The sequence below is a fragment of the Taeniopygia guttata genome, chromosome 30 (assembly GCF_048771995.1).
Source record: "Taeniopygia guttata chromosome 30, bTaeGut7.mat, whole genome shotgun sequence".
Classification (NCBI taxonomy): Eukaryota; Metazoa; Chordata; class Aves; order Passeriformes; family Estrildidae; genus Taeniopygia; species Taeniopygia guttata.
In genome coordinates this window covers 7,541,860-7,565,491 of record NC_133055.1, presented here as the reverse complement: position 1 = coordinate 7,565,491, position 23,632 = coordinate 7,541,860, and the positions used below count along the sequence as shown (strand labels likewise).

General features: G+C 49.2%; 1 protein-coding gene and 1 pseudogene across 1 annotated transcript; one reads left to right on the top strand and one right to left on the bottom strand.

Annotated features, from left to right (window-relative positions):
* The window catches only part of LOC100230077 (uncharacterized), a 674,623-nt pseudogene that overhangs the window by 395,779 nt on the left and 255,212 nt on the right, over positions 1–23,632 (bottom strand).
* Positions 12,942–13,865, top strand: LOC140680975 (olfactory receptor 14C36-like). Its single transcript, XM_072919863.1, has one exon. It carries the CDS (start codon positions 12,942–12,944, stop codon positions 13,863–13,865), a length of 924 nt encoding a protein of 307 aa, XP_072775964.1.

Here is a 23,632-nt window from a genome sequence, read left to right as displayed (position 1 = left end):
AGCCCAGTCCCGGCCTTTGGGCCGTGGCGCTTTCCCTGCGGTGCAGTTCCGGGCACAGCCAGCAGGGGCGCTGTGGCTCCCGGGGGCAGGGCAGGTGCGCTGACCCCCACGCGGCTGCAGGGGGCGCTCCGGCCGGGCTCGGCAGCGCGGGGCCATGGCGGCTTTGTCCGAAGGGGGAAGGGCTGGAGAGAGGCTTTGCTTCACAAACCCCGGGGCAGCCGGCTCCGGTGCCCCAGCAGGACTCTCAGAAAGCAGTCAGCTCGGTGCCCCAGCAGGACTGGCAAAAAGCAGTCAGCTGGGCTGGCAGGATGTCTCGGCAGGCAGGGGGTGAGGGGCTCCAAGCAGGGCAGAGAGAGCCCAGCTCAGGATCCTGGGCACCAGAGCAGACAGGGATAGGTCTCTCTTTTAGTGGGGCAGGTGTAAATAAGGTCCCAGTTTAGTGGCTGTTCTCACGAGCAGAGGCTCATCCCAGGACAGAAGAAACAGCTCTGGCCCGGGCTCTGGCAGCAGCAGTGGAAACTCCCATCTCCAAGAGCAACAGCTCCTCCCAAAATAAGGGATCAGCCGATAAACATCAGCCAATGATAAGGAACAAACAGAAAGGAAAAACCCAACCCCCAACACTGGTTTATAATTCCTAATGCTAAGGGAGAATTGTATAAAGTTTTAATTCCACCTTTATAATTGTTTACATACGAGATCTTGAAATGTCAGGGGTAGGGATTGGAACCTGCTGCTCCAAGGCTCCTCTCACAAAAAGAGGCTTAGAAAGGCTGGCGGTCCTTGGAGATATTTGGGGATCTGTAGGGGCTATTGGGGGTCCTTTCTGTGCCTCCTGACCTGACAGGAGCTTCTCTAATAAACTTTGCCTAAAGCTCCCAGTCTGCCCATGACAGGAGCCCCTGTGAGTGCCTGTGACATCCCGGCTCTTTGGCAGCCTGGGGACACTTAGAAAGTCCCCATGAAACCCCTCTGAGGGCCTGTCAAAAAATCTGATTATTAGTAGGCAAACTGTTGGCTGTTAACTGAAAGGTTGGTGGTTCGAGCCCACCCAGGAATGCCATTTATGTCAGAATCTGTGGTATTTAAATGATCCCAAAATTGTAGAAAGTCCCTGTCTTTGAGCCCCTCTGCCAAAGAAGAAGTCATAATTCGTCTGTGCTGGTATTCAAGGTTGTTTATTCTTGCTTATCTATAACATGTTCTGTCTGACCTGCAGTAGGCCTTTCTTGCGGGGCAGCGTGCAGGGCTCTGCCCCTCAGTGGGAAGTTACAAACATTATATACCAGAAACTACCTGTGCTATATTTACAATAATGTGCCAATACCTATCACCTGTGTTGAACAATGTGTCCCCAGTCTAAACGAACAGAAAAATGCCAACACTGCAGTGAAACATGGAAGGCATGAAGAAGATGAAAAAGGACAGGACACACACGATTTCCTCCATCTTGCCTCCTTTGAACCCCTTATCTAGAATCCTAAAATTCTACTTTTGCACCCATGTCACACTAATTATTACTCATATCAAACACTCAGAGTGAGTAATTCATCCTGTAAGATTGAAAACTCTTTTCCATGGACAGAGATCACAGACAGTGTCTCTGGGGGCTCTGTACAGGGGGGTTCCTGACCCCTGCCAGGGTCCCAGACCTGCCAGGGCAGCCAGAGGGATGCCCTGGATTACCACAGCAAACCTCATCAGGACCCATTGCTATGGTCAGTTTCCATGGCAACCAGCACCAGCCCCTGTTGCTATTGTCAGTTTCCATGGCAACCAGCACCAGCCCCCTGTTGCTATGGCCAGTTTCCATGGCAACCATCTCCAGCCCCTGTTGCTATGGTCAGTTCCCATGGCAACCATCACCAGCCCCTGTTGCTATGGTCAGTTTCCATGGCAACCATCACCAGCCCCTGTTGCTATGGTCAGTCCCTGGGCAGCTCCATGGAGACCCCATGCCAGGGGTGGTTGCCATGGACACCAGCTCAGGCCTGCAGCCAGAGCCCGTTTCCATGGCAACCATTGGCACTCCCATCCCCAGACCCATGGAATCCCAGAAGCACAGAAGTGGCTGAGCTGGGAGGGACCCATCAGGATCCTCGAGTCCAACTGCTGGCCCTGCACAGGACACCCCAACACTGCCAGCCTGGGCCTGGCAGCGCTGTCCAAACGCTGCTGGAGCTCAGAGAGCCCTGGAGCTGTGACCCTTCCCTGGGGAGCCTGGGCAGTGCCCCAGCAGCCTCTGGGCAAAAACCTTTCCCTGAGATCCAACCTCAGCCTGCCCCGACTCAGCTGCAGCCGCTCCCTCCACTCCCGTCCCTGGGCACCAGAGTGAAGAGGCTCCCTCAGCCCCAGCCAGGGACCTGCTCCCAAGGCTGCTGCCATGGCCACCAGGGCTGGCACCAGCTGGGATGCTCGGTATCCACAGGCCGGGATTCAGGAATGGAATTCCCCAATTTCCTGCTCCTGCTAAAACCACGCTGGCTCTCGTTGCCCTCCCACCTTCCACTGAAGGAAAAAAGGGAAAGATCCCAGGCTGGGATAAGAACAATTTACTGGGAACAGCAACGAGATAAGGAACAAACTGGAACAGAAAAAATATTGACAACAGAAGGGATAAGAAAAACTATTTACAGGGGAAATTACATCACCATCAATTCTACCTTCCTGGCCACATGTCTCCTCCTGCCTGGAAAGGACACCCTTCTCAGAGAGAGAGAGAGAGAGTCCCTTTCCTGCCCCTGGCAATGACCTGAGGTGGGAGTGAATGTAATGACAGGGCCATGGCCAGACCCTCATGTTCTTCAATCCCACATAAGGTCATTGGCAGGGGCAGGAGAAGGTACAGGTATCTTCCCAGCATGGATCACAGGTAACAGGGGTCACCAGGGCTCTTCCCAATGTGGGTTCTTCAATGGGGGATGAAGCTGGAGCGGTGCACGAAGCTCCTCCTGCAGTTGGGGCACTCACAGGGCTTCCGTCACCGGTGGCTCCGTTGGTGTTTGGTCAAGTAAGAGCTCCGGGTGAAGCTCTTCCCACACTGGGAACACTCGTAGGGCCTCTCCCCAGTGTGGATGCGCCGGTGCCTTACAAGGGTGGAGTTTTGCTTGAACCCCTTCCCACAGTCAGAGCAGAGGAAGAGCCTCTCCTCAGTGTGGACCCGCTCATGCAGGAGGAGACTGTAGGTGGTGTGAAACCTCTTCCCACATGTGGGGCACATGTAGGGCCTCTCCCCAGTGTGGATGCGCCGGTGGGTGACAAGGGTGGAGTTTTGCTTGAAGCCCTTCCCGCAGTCAGGGCAGCGGAAGGGCCTCTCATCCGTGTAAATCTGCTCATGTACAAGGAGATTGGAGCTCATCTGAAACCTCTTCTGACACTCAGGACACTCGTAGGGCCTCTCCCCAGTGTGGATGCGTTGGTGGATGATGAGGTGGGAGCTGCAGCTGAAGCCCTTCCCACACTCCCCACACTCGTAGGGCCATTCCCCAGTGTGGATCATCTGATGTCGTTTCAGATTGTTGCTCTGCCTGAAGCTCTTCCCACACTCCAAGCACTTGTAGAGCTTCTCCCCATCGTGAAGCTTCTCAGGGACCACCAGCTCCGAGCTCTGGCTGAAGCTCTGCCCACCTTCCTGACCCAGAGTGGGCCTTTCCTCCTCAGAGCACCCTGGGCTGGGTTTCCAGCCCCTCCTCCTGTGGGATCTCTGGGGCTTTTCCTCCCTGTTGGATTCTTGCGCTGTGGAGTTACTCAAAACGGCCTCTTCCATGTGGTTTTGCTGCAGAGATTTGTCCTTCCTGGGCTCCATCATCAGCTCCTGTTCTGGGGTAGGAAGGACAAGGAGAGGATGGGATTTGCCTCCGTGCCACAAGGAATGGTAAGGAGATCCCCCCAGTGCGTCCCCGTCAGCAGAGCATCGGCAGCGGGGCTGTCCTGCAGCCAGGGGCCAGGCTGGGCCGGGAGATGGAACAGGAGAGAGGGGGAAAGGGGCACTGACTTCCTCCTCACCTGCCTCGGTGTCCCAGGGCTCCTTCCTCTTCCTCACAGCCTTCTCCTCCATCTGGCAAAGGGCTGGGGATGGGAAATTCTGTTTTGGGAGGAAAACAAGGGATGAGCACATTCAGTATTGTCCTGGGTGGAAGGCAAACCAGGGAGAGAGTCTAAGCCAGAATCACAATTGACTAAGAAAATTAAGATCAAAGCAATGATACAGAAACACTGGCTTAATCGGACAGAGTCAGGATATAACCTGACACCCCGTTGGTCAGGGTGGTGGTAGCAGTCTGATGAAATGGTGGCTGCAGTCCGGCTGGAGTGATGAACGTGATTCTGTCAAAGCGGTGATCCTGTAGAAGGGTCTGGTCTTCCTCTGAAGGTACAGTGGTGGTTATGGAGCTCTTGTCCTCTGGGAATGCAGTAGGCAAGGTGGTCGTGGTGTTGCAAGGGTGAGAGTATATCCAGGCAGGAATGCTTGGTTCCTCCCCCTGGGCGGAGCATCCCACAATGGGATGATGTAATTTTATCAGCCCTGCAGTGACACTCAATGGCCCATTAACAGAAGATGGTCCCTGGAGGGCGTTATCAGGGCTGAGCCATGGAAGAGATAAAGAACACTGCCCCACCTGTTGATAACAGTTTATGGAGATGGTGACTGAAAACACTTTTGGTTACATCTGACATTGTTACCTGAAACAGTGAGGCAATCCCTGCTCGAGGCGGGGGGGTGAACACCACCCCCCTTACCCAAACTGGCTCAGGTGTAAAACCCCCACCCTGGGAAGGACACGCACACAGGGGACAATGTCACACTTGCCCGGCCCCTGGGGAGATCTCTGTCCCTGTCACTCCCTTGCTCTCCCCCCTTTTTTTTCTTTCCATCCCTCTCTCTACCTCACATTTGTTGTTCAATAAAATCCACCTTGGATTTGGTCTTGGTAGCACCTTAATTGGGGCAGAGGCATTTCTCTAACAATTTTATTAACCAGATTGCAACATTATTTTGCACAGTGAGTTCAGGGCACTGCTGTCTGACCCCAAGTGCCTTTTTGACAACAGCCTGGTTCCCTCCTATGAGGAGGTTCTGCCTCTTTCTGGAGGAACTCTTGGAAACTTGGATGCAGCTTCCTCTGAGCAACTTTTGGGAGAACTTATGAGGAAAATGGCTGTTGTGGGTGGCCAGTGTAAAGAAAATATATTCCTGTCCTTCCCTGAAAAGTTCGTTAAAGTCACTGGAGGAAAGGGAGCAAATCATACCAGTGAAACTGACCAGGATCAGTCACCCCAAGGTGAGGAACACAAGGCTACTAAAGTCCTACAAGAAGCCCAGCTCAAGTATCTAAACTCCCGAATAATTAGTGAATTCGCAGGCTTGGGGGCTTTTCCAAATATGAGAATCATTCTTTTCTTCGTTCCCGTCACCTTTGTGACAGCTCCACAGAGCTTTCCCTTCCTTTTAACAATCTGTATTGGGCCAAATTTCCATATTTCTTTTTTGGAACCTGCCAGCATCTGAGGTAGAGCTGTGCTGGAATTTGGAATTGCCACAGAATTTATTCTGCTGCTGGTTTATTAATGTTTGGGATTTGTTTGTGTTTCCATCACAAGAGACTTGTGGGAAGAGCAAATATTCCTCAAGGCATTTTATGTAGGGTTAAGTTTAATTTCTGCTGAGTTTGTTTGTCTTGTGCCCAGGGGATGCTCAAGGGCTCTCTGGTTTTGGTTTGACCATAATTTTCTTCTGATTTGTCTTTATCACTTGAAAACACCTGAAAAATGACTAAAAAGAGTATTGATCAGAGATGTCAAAAGTCCCACCATTTAAGAGGTATCTGAGGTGGGATTTATGGTTTGGGAATGTATTCTGGAGGATTTGTGGGTTCTTGGGGGATATCTGGTAGTATTCTCCATATCTTTGCACTCCAAAAGCCAAGGTGGATTGCTCTGTCACCTCAAAATTATTCAATCCCACTGGAAACCCCACAATCTTACCCCAAAATTGCTCAATCCCACCTCAAAATGGCTGGTTCCCACCTCAGTCCCATGCCAAAATTACTCAATTCCACAGCCTCTAGGGTGAGATGGGGTTGGAAGGAGATCGGGAGAAGTGAGATCTAAATTTGAGGTTGTGGGATTAAGATTGTGTGGGTCTGAGTGGTTGTGATTTATTGTGATAGTAAATAAAACTTCCAGAATTATTGATTTCTGTCCCATTCATTTTCTGTCAGTTCTGGTTTGCTTTTCAGAGTGCCGCCTTCTCAGCTGATTTTGTTTGTGACCTCCTGTCCCAGACTGAAAAGCAAGATGTGTTCTATTTGCCATCTGTATGGCAGTTGTCCTGTGTTAAGTGGGCAGTTTTTCCTTATCTCTTCCACAATCCCTCAGGGGAGACATCTGCTGATAATGAACCATTGAATGTCACTGCATGACTGATAAGAACTGTAACATCCCACTGTGAGATGCTCCGCCCAGATGGAGGAGCCAAGCATTCCTACCTGCATCTAGTCTTGAGATTCTGGCCCACCAACAAAGCTTTTTCTGGGCTGGATTTCTCAGAGGAACAGCTGCCTCTTCCTCTTCAGAAGAAGACACCCTTTTCTAAAGGATCACTTCTCCAACAGAATCACACCTGACACTGCAGGAGGACTGCAGCCACAATTCCAATTGGACTGTGGCCAACACCCTGTCCAACAGAGTGTCAGGTTGTATTCTGGCTCTCTCAGTGTTGTTTTGGTTTACTGCATTGTTTATTTTATCTTTTTATTTTCTTCCCTAATAAAAAACTGCTATTCCTGCTCCCATATTGTTACTAGAGAGGCCCCCTTAATTTCAAATTTATAACAATTCAGAAAGAAAGAATCTACATTTTTCCATTTCAGGGGAGGCCCCTGCCTTCCTTAGCAGACACGTGTCATTCCAAACCAAAACACCTCCTTTCTCTCCTGCTTTCCTTTGCCTGCTCTGTTTCTCTCTCAGTGTCTCCCTTGACCCAGGGCAGCTCCCACCAAAGACCCTGCCCTGATTTAATTCCCAATCCGTGAGCTACGACAACCATGGGTGAAGTTATGAAGGCTGGCAGTGAAATGTCACTGTAGGATCCTGCTGCACTTGGCTGTTGGTTCTTCCATAAGAGCTTTGCCTTCAAGGGCAGGAACATCTTTTCCTGGCTGGGAACTGGAATTCCAGCCCCTGGGGGTGTGTGCCATGGATCCCAGAGGGGCATTCCCGAGGCTCCCAGGGTGGTGCTCCTGCCGTGCCTCCCAAGGAGCTGTGCAGGGCAGGGGACAAGGTGCAGCAGCTGTGTTGGTGCTGCAGTGCCACAACAGCCCCTGGTTCCAGGAGTTTCCGCACTGCCAACAGCGGTTCCTGGGTTCCATGATGCCCTGCTGTGTCCCCATGGATTTTTGGTGTCATGAAGTTCTTCAGTGTCACAATGGCCACCTCGCTCCATGAGCTTCTGCAGTGTCCAAATGGCCTCCTTGGATGGGCAGTGTCACCATGGACCATTGGCTCCATGCAGTCCCGCTGGGTCACCATGGACTCCTTGGTTCCATGAGGTTCTGGGGGTGTCTTCATGGTCTCCTTGGATCCACAGTGTCACAATGGACCACTGGATCCACATGGCCCTGCTGTGTCACCATGGCCCCTTGGTTACGTGGGACCCCAGGGTCAAAATTGACTATTTGCTTCCTCATCCTATGGGAGAGAACTGTCCTTCCTCTCCAGGGGCCTATGGCCAAAACTGGGATTCCTTCCCCACATTTCCTTATATGCAAAGATTTTTCCCCGATGAAATCTGCGAATAGAAACAGGTCTGGCTGCCTTGGCCACCCAGGGGCCACCTCTCATCTGCCTTTCAGACACTGAGTCCGTGTGCTTTTCTTGCTTAAAAAGCATCCATCTCGACCAGGCACCCATGGCCAAAATTTGGGATCTGTCTCCCAAATTCCCTATATACAAAGATAGCTCCCAGAAAAATGATGCCAGGAATCACAAGTCTGGCTGGCCTTGGCTTCCTGAGGTCTGGCACTCATGTTCCTCTGAAACACTGGGGCTCTGTGCTTTCCTTCCTAATGAAAAGAACTCTTCTTCCTGTCCAGGCACCCATGGCTAAACCTGGGATTCCACCTCCAAAACTCTGTACATGCAAGGATTGCTCCCAAGTGAAAGCTGCCAGGACGGACGGGTCTGGCTGCGTTTGGCCTCTTGGGGGCTTCTTCTCATCAGCTTTTGAAATACTGGGGCTCAGTGCTTTCCTTCTAATGGAAAAGAACCTTCTTTCTTCTCAAGGTGTCCGTGGTCAAAACTGACATTCTTCATCCCAAATTCCATATATCCAAGGATTACTACATGACAAGAGATTCCAGGAGAAACAGGTCTGGCTGGCTTGGCCTCACAGGAGCCACCCTCTCCTCTCCTCTCCTCTCCTCTCCTCTCCTCTCCTCTCCTCTCCTCTCCTCTCCTCTCCTCTCCTCTCCTCTCCTCTCCTCTCCTCTCCTCTCCTCTCCTCTCCTCTCCTCTCCTCTCCTCTCCTCTCCTCTCCTCTCCTCTCCTCTCCTCTCCTCTCCTCTCCTCTCCTCTCCTCTCCTCTCCTCTCCTCTCCTCTCCTCTCCTCTCCTCTCCTCTCCTCTCCTCTCCTCTCCTCTCCTCTCCTCTCCTCTCCTCTCCTCTCCTCTCCTCTCCTCTCCTCTCCTCTCCTCTCCTCTCCTCTCCTCTCCTCTCCTCTCCTCTCCTCTCCTCTCCTCTCCTCTCCTCTCCTCTCCTCTCCTCTCCTCTCCTCTCCTCTCCTCTCCTCTCCTCTCCTCTCCTCTCCTCTCCTCTCCTCTCCTCTCCTCTCCTCTCCTCTCCTCTCCTCTCCTCTCCTCTCCTCTCCTCTCCTCTCCTCTCCTCTCCTCCCCTCCCCTCCCCTCCCCTCCCCTCCCCTCCCCTCCCCTCCCCTCCCCTCCCCTCCCCTCCCCTCCCCTCCCCTCCCCTCCCACCTGACAGGTCTGGCTGATCTTGGGATGCCAAGGGCTGCCTCTCATCAGCTCCTGGAGCACAGGGGTCTGTGCTTTTCTTTCTATGGAAAAGAACTTTTCCTCTTTTCAGATGCTCACTGCCAAAACTGCTATTCTCCCTGAAAAATTCCTATATGCAAGGTTATCCCACAGAACAAAATCTGGCAGCTCTGGTTGGCCTCTGGTGGTCACCTCTCATCCCTCCAGGAAACATTGGCACTCTCTTCCCTCATTCCTGTGGAAAAGAACTGGCTTTCATGTCCAGGGCCCATGGCCAAAATTAGAAGTTGGCCTCCCAATTTCCATATATCCACGGATTGCTCCCAGACAAAAATAGCTAGGACAGACAGGTCAGGCTGGCCCTGTCCTCTGGTGATTTTCTTAGACTCTGAGATGAATGTTTTCATTTGAAAACACCTTGGAGAGGGCCCAGAGATCTCCCAAGGTGGGATTTTGAGGCCTCGGGCACATGACCACTACATATGGACAAAGGAGCTCTGTGCTCTGTGCTGCTGGGGTGGTTTTACATCACAGAAGTGATGTCCTGAGAGAAGCTGCTAGCAGTTTCCTTCGTGTCTGACAAAAAAACCAATCAGTAATTAGCTTTGAGAGCTGACAGTCTGTTAAACCACTAAGGAAACTGCAGACGCCTCTGTGCAGACCCAAGTTAAAGATGAGAAAGCCTGGCTGGGTCTCTTTCCCAGAGCCTGGCCGGGCTCATGGAACCATCTGCAGGCCCTGGGGAGATATTGACTCTGTCAGTGCTGCCATCCTCCCTCCAGTGAGAGAAAAGGACAGAGGGCAGGCACACAGAGCAGCAACATGAAGACACCGAGGTCAGGGAGGAGGAAGTTGAGTCCCAGGTGGGAGGGATGAAGAGATGACTTGATCCTGGGGCTGAAATCCTCTGCTAAAGCTATGGAGATGGATGTCATTGATACATCAGACTCTCTTTTTCCCTATAAGGCATTGAAAAGTATGGGGAGATGACTTGTTTCAGCAAAGGTCTCCATGCTAATGTAAGCAAATGTTGAAGTATCTGTGATCCCATGAGAAGTTTGTACAAAGAAAGAGAGCAGAGTGATGAGACCCTGTGCCCACAGGGAGAGAAGAAGACCTCTGTTCCCAGAGATGAAGATGATTTCAGAAATAGATGCAGAGAACCTTTGCTCTTAAACAGCTCATCTTAAAACTAATACCCCATAAGCTGATATGTCCCATAAACACAGCTGTGGGAAAAGCTGTGGAAAAAATGAGAGAGACTTCACAATTACAGATTTTTCTGAACAGCTGCTATTCATGGAAATGAAAAGCCATGAGATAACTGTATTCTTGTGGAGAAGTCTCCATAACATAAACAAGACGAACTTCTCTCCCTAAGTGAACTGAAGAAAAACTATCCTAGACGTGGTAAACTGACTGAAAATTTTATGTTTTGTCTCTTTATATTGTCAGTAAGAAAGAAAAGGTTCTAGGGAGAGGGGAAGTGTTCTAAAGGTTTTGTTATGATTCTTATTACTCTTTCTTTTAGTTTCTGTTAATAAACTTTTCTTTATACTCTTAAAGTTTTCAGCCTACCTTGCCTTTCTCCTAATCCTATCTCACAGCAGGAAATGAGTAAGTATATTCTAGTGAGTTCACTGGTAATTAGCCAACATTGAACCCACCACACTAATTAATGCATTGGCCAAGAAATTTCAAACTGGGAAACCAAACCACGACAGAAACTTCCTGATGAACTGTCCCTGACAAGAGGGAAATCAAGGCAGAGCCATGGTTTGTCAGGACTTGTTTGATCCTATGAGCCCCGTGGTGAATTTGGAGTCTGGAGCTCTGGAACCTCAGGGCCTGAGAGGAGAATGCACAAACATTCTCAGGAGTAAGAGACAGAGGAAAAACCCAAAGTGTCTCTAAGCATTAATGGGTGCCACTGAGGTCCATCCCCAACACAGGCTCTTCATGGAGTCCTTGGAGGAGAAAATTGGAAGCCATGATGGCACAAAAACCCCTCAAAGACTCAAAATGGCACAAAAACCTCTCAGTGTAGAAAGGAAAATCCAAAGTACCCTACAAAAGTTGAGTATCTCAAAGTAGTAATGAGCCCCACTGAGGGTCAGTACAAAACTCTCAAGGGACTCGTTAAAGCAGATAATTGGGGCCATGATTGCACAAACCTCTCACAGAGTCTGGATCAAATGGGAAACACCAAGTACCTTACAAGAACTGAAGTACCTTGAGGCATTAATGAGCCCCACTGAGTGTTGTTACTGACAAAGCCTCTCCAGGGACTAATTACAGCAGATAATTGGAGGCCATGATTGCAGAAACCTCTCAGAGACTCCAAGGCAAAAGCAAAGCCCAAAGTCCTTTGAAAAACCTGCAGTCCCAGGGAGCATGAAGGAGCCCCCAGGGCCATTCCTGACCAAGGCTCCCCAGGGCGCTGTGCTGGGCCAGGGACTCTGCTGCCTGCCAGGGACAGCTCTCAGCCGGCCCTGGAGCTGCTCCCAGCGCTGGCCAGGAGCTGTGGGGGGAAGGAGCCACCCTGAGCAGGGCAGGTGCTGCTGCTGAGAGGGGCTGGGTGGGGCAGGGCTGCTCCCAGCTCCAGACCAGCCTGGGCACAGCTCCGGAGGGCACTTCCCAAAGAAGGTAAGCCTGGGATTGCTGTAAAGGTCAGGAGCTTTCCTGAGAGTGTTTTCAATTTCCTGCTTGGAGCAGGATGGGAAAGCTGGGGTGGTGACAATAAGATTTTTGCTTTTCATATATTTGTAGCTCTGTAAATTACTATGATATAATTATAAATCTATAATCATTAGTTGACTCTATTAAACTCTTATTTAACTCTATTAAACTTCTATTATGTACTCATATTACTGCAATCCTTGATTGACTTTAGTATCTCTTAGTTTTTCAAACAATATGCTGTCTAAATATATTCCTGAATTACTGGAGAGTCTTATTTTCAGGAAGTGGACATTATAATCAGGAAGAAGAACATTTTCAGTTTTGACCACAATGTGAGCAGTCATAACAGAAACGTACAAGAAAGCCCTTGGAATTACTCCAATGGATTGAGCCAGGGGTGTGTAACTGGGGTAACTGAATCTCCTATTGGATGTTCCTGTTAAATATCCTAATTATCAACCTTAATGAATTGCTGAAATCAGGGGCTGGGCATGTTCCATCCCCACTGGGACACCTGAAAGCTTCCAATAAAGGTCTGGTTTTGACTTCATTCTTCCACCACTGTTGCAAGGGACTTTTTCTCTTTTGATTATAGACAACAGCGGGATGAGAGAAGCAGAACAGGAATTGTAATCCCAGAATCCCAGAACATTCTGAGTTGAAAGGGACACACAGGATCATCAAAGGAATGTTTGAACATTTACAGAGACTCCAGAACTGTGACTTTGGGTGGTCAGTCTCTCTGCTGCGAGCCTCCCAAAGGGCCTTCAGCCACTCCTCAGCCCTGGACAGCAGCAGCATCACCTCTGCAGGGCCCAGCAGGGCTCTCCTGAGCTGCCCTTGCCCAGCTGCACACAGAGCCTGCCCCAGCCAGGGCCCTGCACACAGGCAGGTTTCTGTAGGGCCGGGCCGAGGGCACACAGGGTGGGATGGGCTCTGTGAGCGCTGGCAGGGACAAGGCACCTCTCAGGAGGGAATGTCCAGGCCCAGGGAGATGCTCAGGGAAGCAGAGGGGGCTGAACAGAGCAGTGCTGGGGGAACAAGCCCATCCAGCCCCTCACCTGCCCTCAGCCAGAGGGAATCCTTTGCCTCTCACATCTCTCAGTGGCAAACTCTGAGTGCAGCAGGAATGCTGGGGATTTCTGACCTCAGAGAGTGAGGAATGATGTGTGGGTAGGAAAGCAGTCCCTTAAAAGAGCTCCTGCCAGCCTCTCTTGAATTGTCCCTGTCCTTTCTCCATGAACAGGTGCCCACGTGCAGCCACAGCAAATGTCCAACAGCAGCTCCATCAGCCACTTCCTCCTGCTGGCACTGGCAGACACGCGGCAGCTGCAGCTCCTGCACTTCTGCCTCTTCCTGGGCATCTCCCTGGCTGCCCTCCTGGGCAACGGCCTCATCATCAGCGCCGTAGCCTGCGGCCACCACCTGCACACGCCCATGTTCTTCTTCCTGCTCAACCTGGCCCTCAGCGACCTGGGCTCCATCTGCACCACTGTCCCCAAAGCCATGCACAATTCCCTCTGGGACATCAGCACCATCTCCTACACAGGATGTGCTGCTCAGGTTTTTCTGCTTATCTTCTTTCTTGGATCAGAGTATTTCCTCCTGACCATCATGTGCTACGACCGCTACGTGTCCATCTGCAAACCCCTGCACTACGGGACCCTCCTGGGCAGCAGAGCTTGTGCCCACATGGCAGCAGCTGCCTGGGCCAGTGCCTTTCTCTATTCACTGCTGCACACGGCCAATACATTTTCCCTGCCCCTGTGCCATGGCAATGCCATGGACCAGTTCTTCTGTGAAATCCCCCAGATCCTCAAGCTCTCCTGCTCTATATCTTATCTCAGGGAACTCGGGCTCATTGCTGTTAGTGTGTGTTTGGTATTTGGTTGTTTTGTGTTCATGGTTTTCTCCTATGTGCAGATCTTCAGGGCTGTGCTGAGGATCCCCTCTGAGAAGGGACGGCACAAAGCCTTTTCCACCTGCCTCCCTCACCTGGCTGTGGTCTCCCTGTTCGTCAGCAGTATTGTGTTTGCCTATTTGAAGCCCCCCTCTATCTTGTCCCCATCTCTGGATCTGGCCCTGTCAATTCTGTACTCAGTGGTGCCTCCAGCCCTGAACCCCTTTATCTACAGCCTGAGGAACCAGGAGCTCAAGGCAGCAGTGAAGAGACTGATGACTGGATACTTTTAGGAACATTAAACTGCTGAAAAATTTTGCCACATCACTTCTAATAAAAGTCATCTTTGATACTTCTTGTTGGTTTCATTTTGGACATTCTTTTTCTTTGTTTTTCTTAATTCATATTGTCCAAAATAAACATCATTGTGCCATTTCTCATTTTGCTTCTCTCCACCTTCCCTGTGGCCACAGACCCTGTCAATGAGGGGCTGTGCTCTCAAACCACTCTCAGTGGCTTTAAAAAAACTAAAAGGTCTCCCAGCAAAGCTTTCTGCAGAGTTGCCCTTTTGCTGCCTTCTCTGGAGCTGCAGCAGCAATGTCTGTGTGCAGAGCTGGGGGCAGATCAGTGCTGGCACAGCAGCTCTGGTCCTGCTGGCCACACCATTCCTGATCCAGGCCAGGAGCCATTGGCCTTCTTGGCCACCTGGGCACACAGCTGGCTCATGTCCAGCCTGCTGTCCATCAGTCCCTGCAGGTCCCTTTCTGCCTGGCTGCTGTCCAGCCACTCTGTCCCCAGCCTGTAGCACTGCAGGGGTTGTTGTGGCCAAAGTGCAGGACCCGGCACTTGGCCTTGTTAAACCTCACCTTGTTGGATTTGGGACCTCTGCAGAGCCCTCCTACCCTCCAGCAGATCAACATTCCCAGCCAGCTTGGTGTCACCACGGTTCCATGTGGCCCCAGAGTGTCCCAATGGTCTCCATGATTCCATCAGGCCTCCCAGTATCACAATGTCCCTTTGGTTCCATGGGACCCCTTGGTGTCACAAAGTCCCTTGGATTCTTGGGCCCTGCAGTGTCACAGTGGCCCTTTGGTCCCCCAGGGCCCTGCAGTGTCACAGTGGATCCTTGGTTCCAGGAGGTGTCACAGTGCAGCAATGGTCTCCTTGGTTCCACGGTGTCACAATGGCCTCTTGGTCCCAAGGAGCACTCCGTTCCCAAAATTGCTTCCTTCATTCAACAAGTACTTGCATTGTCGCAATGGCCTCTTGGTTATGCAAGGTGCCCTCATGTCATAGTGGTCTTTGTTGTTCATGAAGCCCCAGAGAGTAACACTGACCTCCTGGTTCAGTGCAGTGTCACTTGGCCTTGTAAAACCTCACCTTGTTGGATCCAGCCTGTCCAGGTCTCCATGTAGAGCCCTCCTACCCTCCAGCAGATCCATACTCACACCCAGTTTGGGGTCATCTGCAAATTTGATGATGGCGGACTCAGTCCCCTCATCCGGATCATCAGTGTAGGTACTGAAATCCACGCTGGCTGGCTTGGATCCCTCGGCCATCCTGTGGGTGCCCTGTGGTGGCACTCAAGGTGATCTGTTCCATAACCTTGCCGGGCACCGAGGTCAGGCTGGCAGGCCTGGAGCTCCCCAGCTCCTCCTTCCAGCCCTTCTTGGGGATGGGTTCACACTGGCACCTCCAGTGCTCTGGGACCTCCCTGGTGAGCCAGGACTGATGATAAATGATGGGGAGCAGCTTGGGGAGCTCATCCACCCGCTCCCTCATTCCCCTAGGCTAGATTCCATCCCATGCACCTGTGAGAATCTGAGTGCTTTACCTCATCACCAACTGCTTCCTCCTGGATCACAGGGGGCTGTTCTGCTCCCTGTCCCCATCTGCCAGCTCAGGAGAGCACTTGTCCTGAGGACAACCTGTGTACTTGTTGAAAATTGAGACAAACAAGGTGTAAAATCGTTTAGCCTTTTCCTTCTCTTTAGTTACTTTATCTTTAGTTCCCTGTGTAGGAGCTGAGCTTGTGACCCCTTTATCTTTAGTTGTATTCTCCACTGCATCCGATAAAGAATAGAGATTCTCCTTCTCCCTGCCTTTGCTACAAAATTTTATGTAAAACTTTTTTTTTTTTTTTACAGAAATCAACAGGTTAAGTTCTATTTGAGCTTTCACCTCTCTAATTGTCTTTCTGCATAGCCTAAGGGCATTGTAAAACACTTCCTGTGTTGCCACTCCTTTTTTCCTCTGAGTTCCCAGGAAAGCTGTATGGGCAGCCAGGACAGTAATTTTCATCACTAGCCCATCTTTTGCCACACTGGGATAGGCAGCTCCTTCCCCATTAAGACAGCTTTCTTGAAATATGTTCATCCTTCCTAAACGCCTTCCCTTTTAAGGGCAGCTTTTGTTTAAAATATCAGTACCTGATTCAGTACTCCCCAAATCAGAATCCTAAAAAGGCCAAAGTCTGCCCTTCCTAATTCCAGTGTAGAAGATTTGTTGCTGCCCTCTGCAGAGCTTCCTGCCCTCCAGCACAGCCACACTCCCTGGTGGGAGTCACCTGGGAAGTGACCGAGGCTGCCCTCTATCCCCTTGTCCAGATCAGCAATAAAGAGATGTAAATGGCCGGGCCAAAGTCTCCAGTTCTGGGAATGCCCCTGGATGTGGCTCCATTCCTCAGCTGCTCTGAGTGCCAGGGCTTGGATGAGGGAAATGGTGGGGTGGGGGTATGGAGGAAGTGTTTTTGATTGTCAGCTGTGAAAAGCCTTGATTTTCATATCTATTCAGACTGCATTAGGAGGTGCTGGGGATCAATAGCAACTGGACATTGCTGATCTCAATCTATCAACAGGAAAAGAACATTTAACAGGAGGAAGCTATTATCTTGGCATTGTTTTCAATAAAGTAGATTCATCTTGAATAAACTTTTGAAATCTGTCTAATTAACCACAGAAGAATTGAAGAGTTGAATTATTCCCATGGGCTTGTCTTGTTTGGGTGTTTTTAACAACTGTTTATTGTTGCAGCATCTTTGAGAGAAAGAGGACATGAGTTATGAGATTTGAGCTACTCCAGTCTAGGCCTCAGATTTGGGCCTTTTGAGGCCTTCAAGCCTCTGACGCAGTTAGAAATTCAGAGCTTGTGGGGCAGATAGAAACAGTCTTAAGGTGTGATGGGGACCACTGGGTTGTCTGGGTGTGAATTAGTATAGGTTTTATAGTGTAAGGTGTAGGCCGTTTTAAGGAAAAGGTAAACAATGTTAGCCTACCAATCAGAGTGTCTTTGTTTTTGTAAACTATGTAGAAGCTTATATAAACTACCACCTTATCTTGAATAAACGGAGAACGCTTGATTAACCACATTGGTTCAGACCTGCGTTTGTCTTGTCCAGCTTTCCGTGTTTCTGAGATTCCCTGGCTTTTAGTGGCGCCCGAACAGGGACTCAGGAGGCTCCGAAAAAGGCTGCCAAATTACTTTTAGAGTAACGGGGAGCCGAGTTTGAGTCGCGCAACGAAAATTCAGGTCCAAATCGCCTCATGGTGATGGGGCCGGGATCCCAAATTCACTTTTTGTGAACGGGGATCAGGTGGAACGGAGCAGAAGTCTCCAAACTCCGAATTGGGCCGTTTCCCAACGGGAGGAAAAAGACTCCTCGCATTGTTGTTTGTTTGCGAGAGTCCGTTGGAGCAGTGGGAAGACCTCGGCGTTCACAAGGGACCCGAACGGTGGGTGTGGACCTGGCTGGGGCCGGAAAGGTGGAGCGGGATTGCCGCCTTGCCGAAGAAAAGCGCGGAAAAGCAACCCGCGGAGGTTGGAGGTAAGCCGCGGAGAGAGAGAAAGGGTGAAAGTTCACCATGGATGGGGATCTGCAGGCTTCCGTGTGGCTTCTCTTTCATATTCTCTCAAAGAGAGCTTAAAAATTAAAGAAGCCGATTTAGAGCAGTTGGTCCTGTGGGCAAGAAGCAGAGGCAAGCTGCAAAAGCCTTCGCTGATTTTTAGTGAAATCGAATGGCAAGAGTTGGGGCAGCTGCTTTGGGACGCAGTGATAGAGGGCGGAAAAGACAAGAAAACACTGTTGGGGCATGGAGGCATTTGGAAAAAAGTTTTACATACCCTGCAAAGCATGCCTGCAGAGAAAAAAGCAGCGGAAGCCGCAATTCAGGCATTTGAGCAATCCACATCAGAACAGACAGAAGTTCAGAAGCCATCTCGGGTTGAAAAATTCTTTAATGTTTGTAATATGCGGCCAGTGTGAGGGTAGAAAGCTCCAGTCAGTCTCTCTGTCAGGGATTTTGTAGCTCGTTTGGAGGGAAGCGCAAAGCCAGGAGTGGGGCCGGCTGACACGGGACAGAGCGGACGCATGGCCGCGGCTGGGGCGGAAGTGTGCTCGCAAGCAGCGGATGTTAACAGCTCGGCGGTTCCGCGGAGTGAGGCAAACCCGGAAGTGGCCCTGTCGGGTCCCTTGGGAGGCGGGGAGACACCTGAGGAGGCAGGCGGAGTTGGTGACGAAACAGGGCTGAGTCAGGAGGAGGAACTCAGGGGCGGAGATTAAGGCGAAGACCAGGGCGGAGAAGGGAGCGAGGCGGCGCTGGCCCCTCGCCCCCCCGCAGCGGCCGCGGCAGCTGCAGCAGGTGCGTGCATGTGCAGAGGCGTGGCTCGGTGGTACCCGCCAGCAGCGGCTGCGGTGGCAGCGGCGGCGGCAGCGAACAATCCAGCACAGCTTGGAGGGGCTGGGCACCCCAATGCAAGCGGGATGGCAGAAGCAGCCACCCAAACAACACCAGAGCAGAGCCCTGAAAATGCCAGTTCCCACTCCACCATGGTAGCGCTACACTGCCCACTCCCACCGAGTTCAGATTCTGACGACTCAGAGCCAGACTCTCCTGTTGTCAATTGTAGCAGGAACAAGCAATCACAAAACAAGATACAAAGGCAAGAAAAAGTTACAGAAAGCCCTTCCTCGTTCCTTGTGGAACGGGTTGGCAGAACTAAGGCAACGGGCTGTGGCGGAAAGCAGCAGCAGGGTGCGGCGGTGAGCACCGGCCAGCCGCCCGGGCGGACCGCAAAGCGGCAGCGCGAAGTGGCAGGGCGGGGCGGCAGGCAGAGCGGGGCCAGGCAGAGCGAGGCCGGCCGGCACCGAGCCTGAAGAAGCCTCGGGGCGGAGCGGACTTCGGCCGAGAGACAGAAGGCTCCTTGTTGCTGAGCAACAGCGCGAGGAGGGAGATGGGCGTTCCCGGGGGCTCGGCCGCGCTGGAGTCGGCGCAGGCGGGGCGCGGCCGCATCAGGGGTGTCTCCTCACCCGTCCCCACAGTGACGCAGCAAGGACGAGAGCGAGACGGCGCCGCCCCCTCATCTCCCCGCAGCACCCAGCAATGGCGGCGGAGACGCTGCACAGCCTGGTTGCCACGGTAACGACAACACCGAGAGCAGCAGTGTCACCAATGGAGGGATTGCAACACCACAGCAAAAATTTCAACAGCATTTTCCCAATTCCTTGCAGGAGTCAGAAGACGGAATGAAAAAGTATAGCAGTACTGATTGTTTTCCAAGATACCAAGAGGGATGAACATTATGCAAATCAAAGTTATTTCAAATACAATGTGTATGAAAATCACTGTAAAAAGATAGAAATGTTAATAATGATTTAATTGCCAAAAATGTCTTTGAAAACAAAGATTTGAGAAAAGTCAGTCAGATGGAATGTTGGTATTGAGTTCACAATTTCTGTTTTTGAGTTTTTATAGATAATAATATAGGTAATGGTGATTTTTGAGTTTTTATAGATAAGATAAATGACGATTGTCAAGTTTTTGTAGGTAATGATAAGTAGTGATTGTTACTAATGTAATGTAAATGCTTTGAAAAAATTGTTTTAAACTATTTTAAACATTTCTTGTGTATAGGCTAATCATAAAATGTAAGTTGTCTGATTTTTGTGATAAGAATTATTATTAAGATGTTAAGGTATTGAGGTGTTGTTTTAATATTTACAGTCAGTTTTCATATGTTTTATTGTCTTTCTAGGTGATTGATTGCAAGATGTGTTTTTCAGGATCCTGTGTGTTTGATTTTTTAACTACTCATGTGTTTTCTTTATCCAATCTTTTATGCAGCTGCAGTTCATCTTTTTTTACAAATTTATAGTCCAAGTTTTGGTTCAAGATTTCAGACTTCAAATTTTCAGATTTCTGAAGAAAAAGTTTGTTGTATTTAGAGAATTTTTGTCTTGAAGGAAATTTTGGACAGGTTTAATTATTTGATGGTTTGATAAAATTTTAATAATAAGGTTTTTTACTTATAACTGTTATTTCTAAGGCGTTTGTTTTAAACATATCCTCCAATTAGAGTTCGAGCTCTGGCCAAGCTCTGGCTCTACGTGGCTGGTGTGGTTGACCCAGGTGTTTTCTGCATCAAAAAGTATTAAAGTCCTTTTGGCTTGACAATTTAACCATATAGGGCAGCTGAGCCTCAAAGGGAGTTTTGGAGAGACATGATCCGGACATGTTTTATCCAAATCTCTGTTGTTTTAAGGTTTGTCAGCTGCGGCAGACTCTGGGATGACAACTTGATAGTGTAGCACTTGGTAACTGTGATTTTATATGTAATATTGATTGTGTATTATCTGATTGATTTTTATTTGTTGTTAGTTTCTTTACTATGTGCATTGTTTTGTTCTTGATGTTTTTTCATGTTTATAACAAAGATGTTGATATTTCCATTTCTTCATGCAAGTTTTAGGGAACAGAATTGAGAGAGGACCCTCCAGTCCCTGTGGGGGTGTTGGGTTTGTTTGTGTTTTAACAGGTGCAGAATCTGGATGGATTTCAGTGAAGAATGTGGAACTCATTAATTGCAAGAGAGCACTCATCTCTCCACAAGTGGATCAGAAGATGCACAGAAAAAATGGATTGTGCAAAGATTTGTGTTTCACCCACAGAAGATCATGGGCTTTGAGGTTTTTTTTTTTATAACTGTGTTTTTAATGATGTTATAGAATTTTTTGCTAAGTTTTAATAAGTTTTAGTAATGCCTGTGATTTTTCTGTTCATTTTGCCATTGTCTTTCAATGGCAAAAGAAAAAGAGGGAGGTCCCAACGTGGATCAACAGCAATTCTACTTGAGTGGGTGTTTTTACCCGTTCAACCAAGAAGTCGTGTGATGGACAGGACAGATGCTCTTGCTGCATTGATACGAAAAGGCAGAAACAGAATTTTAGAAATGGATGGAAAAGATACCAACCCGCAGTGATAACAACGTCAATGACAACAGTTTGCCCAGAACATCCCGTGATGAATCCAGTTCTGATGAAAATTAATTTTGTAGAGTACAGAGAAATAACTTAGAATAACAGAAGTGTAAAGTTAGATTTATCAGAAGTTAGTTTATTAGAAGTTATAGTTTATGTTTAGAATTAAGTTTGTTTCTTTCATGTTAAACAGGTTATTCAAAAACCTGAGAAGAATGTGGTGGGCCTCAATGTTTTTATTAAGCAGTGTTTTGGTTGTTGAAGTATCGGGAATCCTTGACATTGACAAGAGAGAAAATATGTGGATCACTTGGGCCAAACAAACTAGGCAAGATTAATTCTGCCTGTTGTTAGCCACACCGTCTAACCCCTTTTCGTACTTGTTAAATTGGTGTCTCGCTGGGTCCCATGGCAGAGTTCAAAACTTGGACCCGAGCTCAAATAAATCTAAATAGCACACTGGGAGCGCAAGCTGTTGCATTTGTGCAAAACCTTAAATTTACTGATGACAGTCTTCAAGAATTTGGTCTTTTGGGTTCTGTCCCAGGAAATTACTGTTTGATATTTGGATCTTATGCTACCAAACCAACTCAAGAAAATGGAAAATTGACAGATGACGACACTTGGTTGTCTCCCAGATCACCATTGTATTACAACTATTCAGAATATTGTAACAATTCGACTCAATCTGTGACACCGCCAAGAGGTGGTGCAGGAAAACTGCCCCCAGGAACCTTCCTCATCTGTGGGGACCGAGCCTGGTCAGCAGTCCCTCAGAATGCTAGGGGAGGCCCATGTTATATCGGTAGGTTGACGCTTTTTGCTCCCACCATACATCAGGTTCTCGAATTGCCTCAGAAGACTCAACGAGCCAAACGCAGTGTTCTCCAAATGGACCCTAATTGTAAAGATATCGTGTCATTGTGGGGGCGTGCCTCTGTAGTAGTGGCCTCACTCTTTGCCCCAGGGATCACCTCATCAAAAGCGCTCACACAATTGAGAACTTTAGCCTGCTGGACCGGAAAACAAATTAATATCACATCTAAATTGATAAGTGAGCTTGCTGCAGATGTAGACGATACCTGTCATGCGGTTCTACAAAACAGAGCTGCAATTGATTTCCTTCTTTTAGCACAAGGACATGGGTGCGAAGAATTTGAGGGCATGTGCTGCATGAATTTGTCTGACCATTCTCAATCGATTTATAAACAGTTAACGCAATTGAAGGACAACATGAAAAAACTTACCGTAGTGGACACTCCATTTGATAACTGGCTCAATTCTTTAGGTTTTTCTGGCTGGGTCAAAGATTTAATTTGTTTTGGTATTGTACTTTTTTTTATCTTTATAGTTATTTTAATTGTTATACCGTGTTTTTTACAGTGTGTGCAAAAATTAGTTCATCGCGCCTTCACTCCAGCCTGAGTAGCTCAAAAAGAAAAAGAGGGAATTGTTGCAGCATCTTTGAGAGAAAGAGGACATGAGTTATGAGATTTGAGCTACTCCAGTCTAGGCCTCAGATTTGGGCCTTGTGGGCCTTCAAGCCTCTGACGCAGTTAGAAATTCAGAGCTTGTGGCGCAGATAGAAAATAGTCTTAAGGTGTTGTGGGGACCACTGGGTTGCTTGGGTGTGAATTAGTATAGGTTTTATGGTGTAAGGTGTAGGCCATTTTAAGGAAAAGGTAAACAATGTTAGCCTACCAATCAGAGTGTCTTTGTTTTTGTAAACTATGTAGAAGCTTATATAAACTACCACCTTATCTTGAATAAACGGAGAATGCTTGATTAACCACATTGGTCAGACCTGTGTTTGTCTTGTCCAGCTTTCCGTTTTTCTGAGATTCCCTGGCTTTTCGTACCGGTGGGCCTGTCTGGCAGACATTGTCTCCTGGACCCTAATCAAAGCTGCCTGGGCCTCTGGGGTGAGTTCCCTGGGAGAACTCGGCTCCCCTCCCCCTTTCAATAAATCAAAAAGAGGGGCTAGGTCTCTGTTTGTAATGCCTAACCATGGCCTCACCCAGTTCAAAGAACCGCACAGCTGCTGGACATCTGCTAGGGTCCGAATTTTGTTTTTGATGGCCAATTTTTGCAGGGTGATAGACCGCTTGGTAATTTCCAAACCTAGGTACTTCCAGGGTGGCATCTTTTGAATTTTGTCCTCTCGCAGCTCGAACCCTGCAGCAACCAACACATCAGTTGTCAGGTTAAGTGCGTGTGTGTAAGGAGATCGTCATTGGGAGCACAAATCAAGATATCATCCATATAATGCTGGATGATCACGCCCTCGGTGGCTGTACGGACTGGGGTCAGCAATGAAGCTACGTACCGCTGGCAGATGGTGGGTGAGCATTTGAGGCCCTGTGGCAACACTCGCCAATGGTACCGCTCCATTAGGGCTTCTCGGTTGACGGACGGAACCGAGAAGGCAAAACGTGGTGCATCTTCAGGGTGGAGTGGGATATGAAAGAAGCAATTTTTGATGTCAATTACGGCCAATTCCCAATCTTTGGGTAAGATTGTGGGGGATGGCATCCCTGGTTGGAGGGGACCCATATTTTCAATCACATTGTTGATGGCACGGATGTTGTGGAGCAGCCGCCATTCGTCTTTGCCTGCTTTTTTCAGGACAAAGACGGGGAAATTCCAAGGAGATGTTGTTTCTTGGATATGTCCCTGGGCAAGTTGCTCTGCCACGAGCTTTTGGAGCGCTTTTAATTTTTGTTTATTGAGCAGCCACTGCTCTACCCAGATCGGAACATCAGAAAGTCAATTCAACTTTTGGGTAGGACGCTCCTCAGTGACCGCTGC